This window comes from Thunnus thynnus, chromosome 10 (genome assembly GCF_963924715.1).
Source record: "Thunnus thynnus chromosome 10, fThuThy2.1, whole genome shotgun sequence".
Classification (NCBI taxonomy): Eukaryota; Metazoa; Chordata; class Actinopteri; order Scombriformes; family Scombridae; genus Thunnus; species Thunnus thynnus.
Window position 1 is genome coordinate 22956455 of NC_089526.1, and position 15658 is coordinate 22972112.

Below are 15658 nucleotides of genomic sequence, written 5' to 3' on the forward strand. Positions count from 1 at the left end.
GCCCATTGCAATTTTCTAAAGCCCTTGGAAATGGTCAAATTGTTTGTTAGTCTCACCAACAGTCCGAAATCCCAAAATATTAAGTTTACTATGAAACAAGACAAAAAAGCTGCTTCATTTTCTGTCAATCAACTAATTGATTAATCAAGTAATTGTTCCAGCTCTACAGTGCACCTGCCTACTTAGTTGAATTTCTACCACACAATAAAGGATGGCACTTCATGTTCCAGTCTACTGTATCTTTAGAATACAGTACAGTGATAACAGGGTGCAGACAGTTAGGATTAGCTTTGCAAAGCCAGCCCACATCTAATGAGATCTGATATTTGTTGTCTGAAAACATCCACTCGAGAATCTATTGAGCCTCACAGACCCAGCAAACTATAGGAAGTCTTAAATGATAAAGTGACTCTGTGCAATTAGATATTAACTAAATATCCAATATGTTGTAGATACAATAAAGATGATGAGAAAGAATGATTCTCCAATTAACTACAATAGTTATTTCTTGCCCCACATATATTTAGAGCTTATGCTGATTGATGATTAAGAAGAAATGTGATTTTTCCAGAGCAGCTGGAATGTTTCTTTGCTTTGAAAATCAAATAAATGACTGGTGACAGCCCAGCGAGGAGCATTTCTGTAGGACGGTTCATGCTGATGTCAGAGTGAAACAGAGCACTTGTCAACCATTCTTATTACAGCCTACATGAAATGTAGATACACATGTCTTGCTTGACCACAGTGAGCACACAAACTGTGAGCTGGCAGTACCCAGGGTGAGGGACTTTCTTACTGGCATTCTGCAGTCTTAGAAGTTGAGGTTAGAAATAAGAGCACAACATGAAGCAAAAAAACATGAAGATATGAGGTGTGCTGAGGTGAAAGTGTATGGATAGGAAATGAGTGCCCTGCGTGCGTGCGTGTGTGTGTGTGTGTGTGTGCAGATATCGTATGTGATCATTACCGTGTGAGAGTGATCTGGAAGATCTTGTATCCAGCAATGAATGAGGCAAGTCTGGTCAGGCTCTGTTTTCCTGAGCCTCCAACACCAACCAACAAGGCATTACCACCGGGAGTCCGGATTATTCTCGACACCTAAACACACGGGACACAGAGTGGTAGGTTTTGTTTGAGTGCAAGCAGGGATGTCTCAAACAAGTTTATTTGGCCCTGATCCCAATTTGAGTCAGACCCAATTTAACACTGGGTGTCTGCCCATAACAGAACATTATGTACACTGTTCTTTGCTTGTAAGAAAGAGAAAGGATAGATAACAGATTTGTTAGTAAAGCCATGTATTTTTCATGTAGAGCCGTGTAGAGCAGCTCTGCAATGCAGAGAAAAAAATCAGCCTGTAATTGGGTTTATTTTAGCCAATACCAATTCTCTAAAATATACCCGGATCAGCCTCAATATCAATCCTTCGAATTGACTTGGGACATCTCTATGTGCAAGTGCACATCAGCAACCAAACAAGTTAAATGCAAATATCTTGATCATTCAATAAATAGCTGAAGGCTTGAGAAAGAAAAAGGACAATACATTTGTCAGGTGGCTAGAGACACAACTCCAGTGGTTCTGTGGCTACTGGATGCCAGTTGTTTGGTAAAACGTAACACATTGCCTCAAGGCTATACACTGTAATTTACCTACTTTAAAAATTATTCTTCTCATTCTTTTACAATGTTTTTGTTCTATTCTGTAAGTAAAGGGCTTGTGGTATCTATTCTTGCCAATATTACAATTTATTTACTTTCATTACACTACTATGGCTGAATGATAAAGGCATCTATACACTACCTTGACCAGATGTATCATAGCATCCTGAAAGAAGACCATGTCCATGCCAGTACCCCTGATACTCTCATTGTAATGGCTCAGGAACATGTTGAGGCGGTCCTTCAAACTCTCAAATGACTCGATAGGCTCGTACACCTTGGGTAAATCAAAGTCTGAATCTTCTGGCTCCTCTCCTGTGATGAAAGCATTTTATATTAAAGTCATCACAATACAAAAGCGAGACAGACATAGAAATTACTTGGAAAAGAAATTCCTGTAATTTATTTAGAGGTAACACTGTTTAAATCTTCTACAGAATCTCCCAAATGTGACATCCCGTTGATTGGGTACCTGTAGCCTCAGGTGCGTCTCGTAGAAAGTCGACAAAGTATCTGTCTACTCCATAGTCCACTATGTTCTTGTGCTCCTCGCCAAGCTCCTCCTCTACCAGTTTTGCCAAAGCCTGGTCAAACCACTCCACGTCCTCAGGCATGGTAAATCTGTCAGCTATCACACGTTTACACTCATGCTTCCACAAGGCCAGCAGCACCTGGAAAATTGTGTTTTGTATTATTGTTGTCATTCAAGCTAGTAAAGACAAAATCCCTCTGTTGGAGAAAGTCTCTCTTCAGTCAAGTCTTCAGTCAAATGAGTGTTTCAAATTCAAAATTCAGAATCTGTGCTATTACATACATACAGAAAGCATGGCCATGATAAATTAAGAGCATTGATTTGGAGGAACAGTTTTATTTTTATTGGAATCATTGTATGATGACGTTTGCTGAGGTAAAAAAAGAGTCACTAGGGTCATGAGGAAAGAAAAGAAATGAGCACAGATCCCACAAACCCTGGGAAAAATACATATTTATTTCTACACTTTTGTATTCTGTTGGAATGGTTTAGTTTATTCTGGCCTTGTCTGCTGTAAACTAAGTCTTCAGTGTTGAGTTGGCAGCCTCAGCAGCAATGTTGAGCATGTTTACCTTGACCTTAAGCAGCCTGAGGTATAAGATATATTTCACTGTATTCAATTATTCAGTGGCCACAGACCAACAGGGAGTTGGCCACCTCAGTAAGAATTGAGCTTGCAATACCAGAATTTTCAGGGGTATTAGATGCTGGAAATGTTCTATTCTGTTCTTCCCCATCAACAAACACTTCTCTTTCCAATATTATAAATATCTTACATCATAATATATCATGTAGTCATAAGCACATAAGCTCTAGTACATAATTTTGATCATCCCCTATCAGGCTCTCTACACTAGTCTCAATCATATAGAACTCTGCATTACACTACACTACTCCACACTATTTTACTACATTCTTTGCTAATGTGTACATGCGGCACTATATTTTCTAAATAAAAATAACTAAATAATTACTCATGTATAATAATAATAATAATAATAATAATAATAATAATAATAATAATAATAATAATAATAATAATAATAAATTAAATTATATTTTGATAATTAATAATTAAATAAAATTACATTAAACATGTAATATATCAAAAATGTAATTAAAACTGTAATAAAAAAACAAAATTAAGAAATACACGTAAATCAAATAAAATGATATAAAATTTTTAAAAAATTAACATTAAATCAAATTAAATTACTTAGTGCATATTCCAAAGGTAATCCAATGATGGCCATGAAATTAACTCTATTTATTAAATTCATTTCATGATTATTTAATTTAATGAACCAATGTGGATCCAAGGAGTGCATTTTTGGTTTAAGGAATAATTCCGGCAGACAGCTGACATATTTCAAGTTCATCAACACTGGGTACATTTTGGTAACCTACTGGTTCAGACACATGCCACATAACTACCACATTTATGGTTTGATTCCAGCAGCAGACCTTTTTGGATGTTGCTCCCCATCTCACTCCCCTCATTTCTTGCCAGCCCATAAAATGCTTTTATGAAAAAAGTTTTTCTGGTGTGCAATTGGTGGAGAGTTGTGCAAACTGTCATCTACAGTGTTATTGGATTGTTTCGATTTGCTGGTGAGCTGATTTAATTCTTATTCACCTCAGCCATGATCAAAATATGCTTTTAAAAGTTCATTATTGTTATTTTTCCTAAACACTGATGTGATGAGGAATATTACTGTACCTGCAGCACTTAACGGATTGTAAGCAGGTCTTAGTGATTTAGGAGTCCTCTGTACTGCCTCTACCATCTGTCAGACTTAGGGACTTCTTTTTGTGCTAAAATGCTTTGTAAATTACTCTTAGACTGAAAACCTAGGAGTCTTAAAGTTTGGACCGACATGCCCCTTATTTTTAGGAGTTTCTCTTGAGGCAGCCAATTAGGACCTACTATTAGTCTTGGGAAGTTTTGTGAATAAGGCCCCAGCAGAAATCTAACCCTGTTACCGAGCTCCCTAATGCCTAAGATTTGGTTAATTAACCCTGTTAAGTGTAATTCTTCTCACCTGGACAGAGTTGACCACCTCAGCGTTGGTATTGAGCATTCCTTGCCAGACCCTGGACAGATCCCTGAGGTTGAAGATGTAGTGGAACTTGGCGGGAGTTGGAAGCATCTTGACCTTCGTCAACTGCCAGAGACGGCGGGTCAAAGACACCAGATGGGACACTGTGATGCGAACCTCACTGACAAAACCACGACGTGCGCAGAAGTGGCCCTCACCAATCACACCTGTGTGAGTAGGTCATTGGTGGGGTAGTTGTGAAATTGAAGATGAGAAAGTGACCAAAGCATTACATGTTATCAAGGGTATCAGTTACAGTTAATTACTGCATGAGTCATAAAAATTAATTTTGCGTCAAGTGGCTACAGTGGCATCTGGTCTGCAAAGTGCAAGAGACACAGCCGTAAGCCAGAGCCAGCATTTATCACTGCTAACCTGTTGTTATCCTCACAGCGATAATTATCATTGCAGCAACAAATACTATCACAGTATTGCATTTGTTTCAACATATATATCAATATAGATTCTATGGCAGTGTTATTCAACTTACCAAATATCTTATCTATGGAAGCATTGGAGGGCAGGGTACAGTTAAAGATGGAGAACTGTCTTTTCAGTCTCTGTGGGATGTCATTGCGGCCTCCTCCTGGATGGATCATAGCTGCCAGGAACTGAACATCCACAATATTGGTGAACTCTCCTGGTTTCTCCAGATTGAAAAACCCATTCTGCTCCATTAGCTGGCGGACAATCTCATTAGTCACCTATGATGATAAGTTTAAATTAAGAAGTGATTTATTTATTCATGTCAACGTTTTCTTTACTATTATTATCAGTAAACTCAATTTAGGTCATTACAGTGTGTAAAATTGTCAAATCTAGTGAATCAATAAATGAATAACACTTGTGTTTCCAAGAGAAAAAGGACAAAACTACAAATGTATCAATAATTGAGATATATACTGAAAATAACAGCATAGTTTAAGTGATTTCATTCAATGACCTGGTCTCCCCACTCGTTGATGACAGGCATGTTGATATCATCGATAAAAATTGACATTTTCTTCCCAGCAGGGGGTCCATAAGTTGTCCCCATCCTCTTATCTACATAGCTCTCAACTGTCCTCTAAAAAAGAAACAAGGTGAGCAAAGAAAAAAATAAGGCAACACATATGGTGAGGATGAAGACGACAAACAACGAGGAAGACAGAAAGAGAGAGGACAGATTTACTAAGATCCACTTGGACATTATCCATCATGACAGCTTAATCAATATGCAGCGTATCCATGTACAGGAAAAAGACAGTGGTTCTTCCTCCAGCCAGCACATTATTAACCAGACCAGACACTGATCAATATTACTTCACAAGTTCATGATAATCCATGACATGTTAACACAGATGTGGAGCATCAACAGTGGGATGAAACTGAAAAAAGAATGAGACAGTGACCTGTTTAACCGCAATTAATTAAGAGGAAAATAATTGGATGGTTTTTGCTTTACCTGGAACATGAGTGGTGTAGTAGCAGAGGAAAAGTTGAGACTCTTTCCCATGTGGGTCTCAGGATCATACTTTGACATGTAGCCCTTGATGATAACAGTCTTGGCTGTTCCTTGTTCTCCAATCAGCAGAACAGCCTAAAATATATATACATTTTTTATTAGTCTTAAATTCATATGAAAATCCCTATCTAGTACAGCCTGTGGTAACAGACTAAATAGGTTAGTTGGATGGGTTATACGAGCCATTTAAGCTGCTGATATCATGACACGTTATCACATCTTAAATTAATGGGTTTCTTTTCAGAGGAGCTTATTACAGTTCATCGTGTAGATCCATCAGCTTCTAAAAAGCAAATTAAATTTACCCAGTAAAAATAAATGGAACTGAAGGAGCTTCCGCAATGAAAACGCACTCCCGCAAACCACCTCATTACATACACACCAACATATAGAAGCCACCCACACTTATTAGTGGCATTATGAATCTGAGTGACTCACACATGCATACGCACATAAACACACACACAGTGGAGCTATGATGCATGCCACATAGTGGAGCGTTTGATGGGCTTTTAAGTCGAGTATCGACCACAGTATTTTAATCTGGTCTCTTAGTAGAGCAGCATCCGGCCATACTGCCACATTATCGATTTGGAGTATGTATGTGGTATGATGTGTCTACTCAGCTGGAAGATATGAAACATTAATAATATTAATAAAATAGCACTTTATATAGGATAAAATACACACATACAATAACAGGTATACATGCATATATACACACATACATATGCATGATACATAGACAAAAATTAAAGCAAATTACTAAAATAAACTAAACTAAAAGCAAACAGAGAGTATTTATAAAAAGGCTAACCTGTAGAAATGATTTTTGATCAGATGATCGGAGTGACTGACAGCTAGAATAGGGGTTCAGCAACTCTGCTATATATGCAGAGGCCAGGCCTTGCAAGGCCTTGTACGTAATTAGTAAAATTTTGAAGTCAGATATGTGTTTTACTGGAAGCCGATGAATTCAATTGCTGCATTTTGCACCAACTGAAGATGAGCTAGAGAGGACTGAGTAATGCAAGTAAAGAGGGATTACAGTAGTCTAAGCAAGAAAAGATTAAATCATGTACTAGAAGTTTCATGTTTTTGGCTGATAGTATAGGTTCGATTTTTGAAATATTTCTGAAAGAAATAAGACTGCATGAGCTTAGTAACATGAGGTTCAAAGTTCAAATGTTGATACCAAGATTCTTAGAGGCGGTCTTGTTGTTGCTAGTATAGTGACTGACCTCCTTAGTAAAGCTCCTTTTAGGTGAAGTTTCACTTGAAACATGAGTCAACATTTCAGTTGATAAAATCATACATCATATAAATACATCAAGCAGACACACTGATGTGAAACATTTGTTTTATACTACTGTATGCTGTCAAACTCATTATGAGTGATAATGACATTTTATGAATGTTGCCTTTAATTTTTGACTGCATATGTTGTACATATACTAATACATAAGCATTTTAGCAAACCTTACCTTGCCCTGCTTGGCGATGGTCTGAATTAGGAAGTCTGTTCTGACATTGTCCACATTGGGGACCAAGATGGAGCTGTACTCTGGGGTGAGTTCGGATGGATATACATACTCCTCTACTCTGGTGTTCCAGTGGATCCACTGACCTGGTAGAAAATAAATGTGCATGCATTAACCCTGGTGTAGAGATTAGACAGTGACACTTGTAAGCTGTCTTCCAAGGAATATTTCCATATTTCACTGTATGATTTGATAAATGTACACCTGCTCCCAAAATAAAGTACAACATGAGGCATAATGCTTCTGCTTGTCAAGGAACAGCTTCGATATGCCCTGGCACCTTATCTACAAGTGACAACATCTGTTTATTAATGCATGCATGCATACCATCTGCTGTGACATAGAAGTCAAACATGGTGTCCTCACTGTCGGGAGGAATCTCCGGTAAGTTCAGACGGATACTTTCATTCCATCTGAGCCAGATCTCCATTTTCCTTCGGTCATCCAGTTCAAGTAAAGCTCCAGTGCTCCACATCAGAGCAAATACATACAGCCGCTCCAAGTGCTCTCTAGATAAGTCGCCACACTGCTCCTGTAGAGAAACACCCATTTTACATCAATGAGCAACTTTGTAAAAAAAAAAAGTGAAGACAAGGTCAAACACAAAATAAATCAATATTATTGATATTGTAATGACGGCTACAACTCCAATGACACTAAAAAAGGAGCAAGATTAAAAAACATAATTGATTACTGCTGGTTAATGCCTTTACTTTGCACGCTAATTGCGTGAAGTGGGAATAATTGAGGCTTTTATAACTCCACTGGTGGTGTCATTTTGGCTATTCTGCTGAAATTAAAACACACAATTAGAGCAATTTTTCTTTCTTTTTCCTGTGTGACTGAAAATTGGGCAACATAAGTGTTGAAACTTGAAGTTGTACAAGTACAAAAGTTGAATAAGTATTTGATGGATTACAGATTTGCTAAATCTAACCATTAATTTAAAACTGTTTCTCTAATTAAAATTATCTTATTAGATTATTCATAACACCTTCTATCTATTTAAATTCCCCCTTTTCTTTCAGCATTTCATTTTGTCTTGATGGTATGACTGAACCTCTTCATTCAAATATAAGTGCAGTCTGAGTACATTCTGTCCCATGGATGGGAATTCAGAACTATTTTAACCTTACCTTTGGTGGTATGAGTCCCTGCAGCATGTTGATGCACTGCATAATGACAAAGGCCTCTAGCAGGTCCATCTTGAACTCAAGCGATTGTACACTGAAGCGGTAGAGCTCAGGGAAGGAGGAAGAGAAGAGCTCCCTCAGCACATCTGCCTCCTGGGGAGAGCGTTTCTTCAACCACCCCTGAGAACAGCAAGCACATCCTTACATTTGGTTAAGATAACATTAGTTTCTAACAACACAGCATAGTCATTTACAGGTAATGTATGTTCATGTTTGTGCTATTGAGAAAACTGGGGCCCAGTGATTTTTGATTTAGAAGAAGTATGGACAGAGTATCACATCCATGTTAGCCTTCACTGGCATTCAGTAATTAGATACTCAGCTAGGAAACTCACTATAAAGTAAAAATGTTATTTAGATGGTACATACTGTAGCATACCATACCATAAGCACCACCATTTCTAAAGTTTGTGTGAAGAAAGAAAAAACAAAATCAGTTTTTCCTTCACTTTATTCACCTCCAATATAGGGCTCCAGTTGAGCACAGAGGAGCTCATGAACACCATGCCATTGCGAGAGACAGTGGCTGGAGAGGCGTTGTCGATGTTATGTGGTTCAAAAACCACCTTACAGTTGGGTGCCATGGGTATACGGTCTCCATTTGCCAGCGTAAGGGTTCTGTTGTCATCCAAAACTGAGTTTAGGTTCTCGATCCAGATGGCATCGACTGGTCCATCCAGGACTATCCAGATGTGCTCTCCTGGGAGAGAAAACAGTTTTTGTTTTGTTTGTTTACATGAATATGATAGTTAGTTGGCAGGATGAAGAGGCCTCTGAAAATGCATTTAGTGCATAGGAAAGGTGGCACCACAACTCTTACTAAAGTAGATAGAGTTTAACTGCTGTGTCTGCTCAGTAGTAGGAAATTTTAAATGCTGCCTTGCTCATATTGTCTAGTTTTCCAATATAAAAACAATTTCAGGAGTTATAAGACAACCAGAAACAAACACAAGACAGAACTTTGGCTGTCAGGAAAAAACGCACAGTTAAGCTTCAATTCATTAATGGATGTGGCTCATGCTCATGTAAGATTAGTATGCTTGCTTGGTCCGATGAAAATGTTTAATGTTACTCTGTGATCACTGACCTAAATATTGTGGACTCACAGTTTGGGCCAAGTCAAAATAATGAATTACTAATATGACTGTGTTAATGCACATGCGCCATCAGCCGTGTTCCTCCACCGAAGTCATTAAAATACATCATGCTTGAAACGCTGTTGCTACAGATGTTGAATTACAATGTAAGCACAGAAAACTTCAAACTGGAGCTGCAGCCCTTCCGCAACTCTATAGTAGAAATTCTATCTGCTCGAAGCAAAAAGCAGCACAAGTGAACAGTATGAACGGCAAGCAAAGGCAACTTACAAACATACAGAATGCATCCTGCTCAAAGATATGCATAACAGCATGAGAACATATACCGAATACCTCAGATGTATATTTTGACACATAAAAGCAAACACGTGTAATGTATATTCATACCAATGAACGCATACATTTTTAATGAAGTGTGTAGGCTTAGGACTGTGTCGAAAGATAAAACAGCTGTCGGTGCTACTTTGAACTATGGATGCAAGGATGTCCCAAGATATTTAAACTACTCTGCAACATAGTATTATAACTTGGACTGGTTTTCCCAAGTTTGCAAAGAAAAAAAACAAACCTATATTACCGGACTACTAATGAATCATTTGAGGAATCATTTCTTAACCCAGCAGGGATCCCTCACACATTCGCTCTCTTGCTCTTATGTTAACTAAGCCGAGAGGATGAAGTTAAGAAATAATGTCAGCTCATCTCACCTCCAAGTATAAAACCACTAAGCAACTTTTCTGACCTTTCTTTGCCCTCAGTGTTTTTCTCCAAAGTGTTGAGAAGATGCCATCAGTCCAGTCGTTTGTGGCCACATCCAGTCGGCCAAACATCTGAGGTGCTGTGATGGCTTTGGGGTTCATGCGCATCTCTCTGTGAGGCTGACCACACTCTGGGAGGAAGAAAGACATTAACAGAGACATTAGCTTCTACATTTGAAAGCAAATCTAAACTGCCAAATTAAAAACACAAAAAACCACGTCTTATACACTGACCTTAAATGTTGTTCTCAGACACAAGTAAATGTATCTCTAACAAGTCTGTGTCCTACCTGTCATAGCTCGCATCAGTGTGTGTATACAAGTTGTCTTTCCGGCCCCGCTGGGCCCCAGGGCCATCATGCCGTGTCGGACCCTCTGGGTCTCAAACAGCTGTATGACCTTCAACTTCCAGGGAGGGTGGCTGATCAGACCTGCATCCTCAACCTGAGAGAGGACAGTCACAGGTATATATATACTCTTCAGTTCCTCTATATTTCAAATGTTAAGCATATATGTATTCAAAGTACTATGACATATCCTGGATGATACTGGTCTCCCAAATGGCAAATGTCTAAGCATCTAGATCAGTTGTTGGTTAGGACAGCATATCGTAGTGCTCAGACAGAATCACGTACAGGGTTACACACACTTGAAAAAGAAATCAAGCAGACATACAAGTTCAAACATGCATTACTACAAGGATGGAGGCCCATAATGCACCAAAAACACACATGACAACACTGTAATTTATATACAAAACATTTTACTGTACTCTCGCTTTCTATTCTCTCTGCACTGTGTTTGCCAGAGTTACTTACGTTAGGCCCTTGACAAATGATGAATGACACTGTTTTTATCCCTCTGGGTGCTTTACCTTGAGACATTTAAGACTGACATGAAAGATACAGTAGTCTCAGAGTCAGACATTCTACTGCCCGAATTTTCTCAGTGCCTTCATTTCCCTCCTTCTCCCTTGATTTTTACTCCTTGTCTTTCATTTTTTCTGTCTCCCTCCATTTCTTCATCCCTCTGTCCTCTCTCTTGCAAACACAGAAAAACTCATCCCTCATTCCCCCCTACCTGTTTGTCGATGGCAGCCTCTAGTTCAGGGTAGCCTGCTTTATCAAGTTGGATGCCTGGGAAGAGGTCCTCAATCAAGCTCAGGAAGAGCGGCTCGTCCTCATCGATCTAACAAACATATACGTAAATGAGCACAAACTGTATATTTGCAAAATCTCACACAAAGCTGCTGTGGATTGGAGAATTGTTCATCTTATCCATCATTACTATTCTGGTCAGTCTGTTGTGATTATTTAGTTTGTAGTTACATTTCAATGAATCATTTACTTTTTTGCTATAATCTTTAATTACTGACTTTGTAGATTTAGTCATTTATTTAACAAGTTAATCAATTTATTCTAATTTCCTGCTCATGAATATTGATCAAAGAGGTTTTTGTAATACTCAATTTTGTTTTGTAATACTCAGATGATTTATTCTAGACTGACCAGTTTAGACAGGTTCATGTCCCTGAGGACCCTCATGACGATGGTGGACTCTGTGTCACTGGGGTTGGCTCGTTTGGCTGCTCCCAGAGTTCGCAGCACTGACAGGATGTTCCGTAGGCCAAAGTCATAGTGAACCTGGACAATCACAGCATTTTAGATTCACTTTGATATCACTTCAGTAATCCTGATGAATGAGTCACAGAGATCACTACATTGCGATGCATTCCACTTTAATATTGACTTAAATCTTAGCATTAATTTTTAGAAATGTATAAATAAAAGGACTCATGGAGAAGATGAGCCTCTGCACACTTAGGTCCAATGGAACTATTCAATGACATAGTCAAGCTTTCAGTCAGCAGGCTGTCATTGAGCCAGTGTTTTGGATCTTGGACACTACAATTGTGAACTGAATTCCCCATGTGTAAGACAAAGCACAGGTGTGTTATCATAAGCCCTGGGTTTCTCTTTTGTCTATAGACTGAATATGAAGATAGAACCCCAGAAGTTAAGCCACAATATCTTGAGTTCCCCTTGGTGGGTGGTTGCAGTATATGTCATGAACCCTGCCCCCTCCATATCAGTCTTCTGTCATTTTAGGCCGTTCTCATCATGCTGATATATGCTCAAATATTCATCTTTCTGATAAATGTTTTATAATTATTATATAATTATTTGATGATATAAAAAAGGTATGTGGCTCAGCGTAATTTACAGATTGACAGTCGCTCTCAAAACTCTGTCCGATGAGCCAGAGGAGCAATCTTCTTCGCATTTTGTTCAGTAAGTTGGTCATTTTTGTCAGCTAACTCATGTTAGCTAGCTTGATAACCTAAACCTACTGTAAAAACTATAGCCCAGTCGTGTAACAGTCAGTTGTTCATGAATTTAATTTTGAGTTGGCCTGACAATACTCAAAAAATATTCAACCCACAAAAGCGTTTTTTAATGTAAAAATTAAAATTATCAGCCAGTGGAGAACTACTGTGCTTAAAACACTCAAAATTAAACTAAACATTTGTCATAATGATGTTTAGAAGCTGAGATTTAAGTACAGGTCATTCAAACTCCTGTTTTATTACTGCATTATGGATATGTTTTAATGAGAGCCCAACCATTGGCACACACCTCTGTCAGGTTTAAGGTTAAGTAACCAAAAGCTTGGCTTTATCATTAAATACTTCTATTGGAACTCATATATAGTAGAAAAGGTGGTAGGTTACCAAAGCCTGTGGTGAGATATTAAAATGACTGAATTAGTCTGATAACAAACCAGCAAAATCGCAAAATATATATTTTAAAATGATGTGAAACTAAAAAGAGACAGTGTATTGGCCTGTTAGTGGATTATGTATTCTCAGATCTTAGATCTCTTGCTTTTTTAACCTGTTTGGAGAGTTGCTCCTCACACAGCTTGTAGAGAGTGAAGAACTTGCGGGCCAGCTCCATATTGTCTATGAATCCACAGCTGGCCAGTTTTACCCTGATGATAATTTGACGGTCAGGAACCATCATGGCCACAGAACGAAAGTTGATCTTTAGGTTCTCAGGAAGTTCCTGGCGTCCTGCGTAACCTGGGTTCTGATTATCCAGGAAAAGAAAAAATGCTGTTTTGAATAAGGTGAAAATAGGAAAACCTTAAATTTAATGGAGAAGGTGTAAATATAATATTGCATAATATAGTATTAATATTTAGACCTCAGATTATACTTATACACATGTTGTACATGCATGTTGGATGTACAGGTAATCAAATGTTTAAAATTTATACAATTTAAAACATATATTTCAATCTCAATCCAAACTCTTCTCCTGTATGGTCCCTCAGTGGTGGAATGAGTCACTAAACTCTACTTTCTCAAAAAAAGAACAATTGTCATTTGCTCGGCACTTATACATTACCTCATACACCTGCAGGCCTTGTGGTACTATGTCAGATGAAATGTGGAACTGAGTCTTGAGGCACTTACTCTCGAAGGCTTTTCTTTGATCTACTGTAGCATGGATTATACTTCATTTGTAAATTGCTTTGGACAAAAGCATCTGCCAAATGAATAAATGTATATATATGTGCACTGCTTTCCCCCTCCATTATGAGATTTTTTTTCTCTCTCTCTGTATTTACTCATAATGACTTACACAAAAAAATACACTGAGACTTCAGTTAATACTGGAACATCATTAGAGTTCATAGCATGCACTACCCTTCAGCTAGTTAAATCCCTATGGACACAGCACAGGCACCCCTCTCCATGGAGCCTGCCTTTGATTATCGTCTCTGTACACACGTGTTTGCACACACACATGCACACACACATACACACACGCAAAGGGTAAAAAATAAAAATGAAAAAGAATGATCTCTGGCCCTTCTCACCACATGGGAGAATGATTCCACTTTTCTCTGTTGAGAAAAGTAATGACTTGCCTTGGGATAGCAACTGTGCCAAGGAGATAAAGTGATCCAACTATGTATTACTGTACGAAGAGCATAATAAGTTTAATAAGAGCCGACCCTCATGTTTAAAATTGTACAAACTTGCCTTTAAAATAATCATTCAATCATTCTTTGACAGGCGCGTGCCCGCTATTGGTATTTAGCATACTACCTCGCCCCCATTTCTCTATATAAGGAAGGCTCTGTTGGAGCGGTGCAGCAGTGGAGAGAGCTGTCACTCTTTGCAAAGAGGACCGTGATGGTAAAAATGTAGAAAAACTTCACTGCTAGTGAAATGCAAACAATAGTTTCAGAAGTTGAAGCCAGAAAAGGCAGATTTGGCTGGTAAACATGTCATTGGCACAACCATTGAAGACTTCATCAGAATATCATGAAGCAGTTTTTATCTAAACTTTGCAACAAAGGTACTGTTGTGTCACTGACCATAGTCAGGAAGATGCCAAACTCCGGATTCATATCCACATTGTCTCCATCAGTAAAGATAAAGTTTTTGCGTCGTTCCTTCTTGCAGGTGAGCACGATGGCGATCTGCTGGGCCGCAACCGACAGAACCGGGAGGTCAATGCGGTTGAACTCATCGAAACAGCCCCACGAACCAGACTGAGCTAGACCTGGAAATCACACAAATGCAACTTTAGGTCACACTGTTGCAAATTTTTTTAAACACACAACTCTAAAATATTCAATAGTCATAAAAAAAGACATTATCTGTGGTCTTCATCACCCAGCCCAAATCCCTCAACCTGTGCACAAAAATTCTTTGGGCCCTATCCTCTACCCTTTCTGATGCCACTTTAATAGCAAAAGCATAATAGCACCACTTTGCTTTGTGATTCAGTCTCTCACCTTTGAATATTCGTCCGAGGCCTCTGAAGTCCATCTGGTCAGAACAGTTAAAGACCACAACATACTTTCCCAGACAGCGACCCATGTCTTTTGTAGTCTCCGTCTTACCTAAAAACGAATGTAAACGGAGGTTCATGAATTTGTAGACTGACAGAAAACCAGACTCATTCTCCCTCCTACTAAACTAACTCTTTAATCCAGTGGTTTCCATTCCACATTTTTGGCTTTTGAGCCCTTAAAATGAAGCAGTGTCAACTTCAAGAGTTCCTCTTCAAAGAGTGCATATGTCTATGGCTTATGAGCAGTTCCAAAAAAGAGAAATTATGCCCTGTAAATGTTTCTAAATGTTTAATTTGAATAATTTTGAGTCTGAAATGGCAAACATATCTAGTTATTCACAAGAAAAAAACAAAGAGAGGAAAAATCTGAACAGATGAACATAAAGCTTTGTAGCTGAACAA

General features: G+C 38.4%; 1 protein-coding gene across 4 annotated transcripts in view; it reads right to left on the reverse strand.

Moving 5' to 3' along the window:
* dnah5 (dynein, axonemal, heavy chain 5) overlaps nt 1-15658 on the reverse strand; it is a 109183-nt gene that overhangs the window by 56814 nt on the left and 36711 nt on the right. For all 4 annotated transcript variants that reach the window (XM_067602122.1, XM_067602119.1, XM_067602120.1 and 1 more), the window contains 18 exons: nt 15198-15305; nt 14775-14962; nt 13280-13474; nt 11894-12028; nt 11466-11573; nt 10676-10829; nt 10370-10516; nt 8989-9230; nt 8474-8650; nt 7665-7869; nt 7281-7423; nt 5737-5871; nt 5236-5358; nt 4783-4996; nt 4236-4459; nt 2134-2332; nt 1804-1976; nt 968-1098 (listed from right to left, as the gene is read on the reverse strand). In XM_067602122.1, coding sequence (XP_067458223.1) covers nt 968-1098; nt 1804-1976; nt 2134-2332; nt 4236-4459; nt 4783-4996; nt 5236-5358; nt 5737-5871; nt 7281-7423; nt 7665-7869; nt 8474-8650; nt 8989-9230; nt 10370-10516; nt 10676-10829; nt 11466-11573; nt 11894-12028; nt 13280-13474; nt 14775-14962; nt 15198-15305 — 3001 coding nt within the window. The remainder of the gene's footprint in view (nt 1-967; nt 1099-1803; nt 1977-2133; nt 2333-4235; nt 4460-4782; nt 4997-5235; nt 5359-5736; nt 5872-7280; nt 7424-7664; nt 7870-8473; nt 8651-8988; nt 9231-10369; nt 10517-10675; nt 10830-11465; nt 11574-11893; nt 12029-13279; nt 13475-14774; nt 14963-15197; nt 15306-15658) is intronic.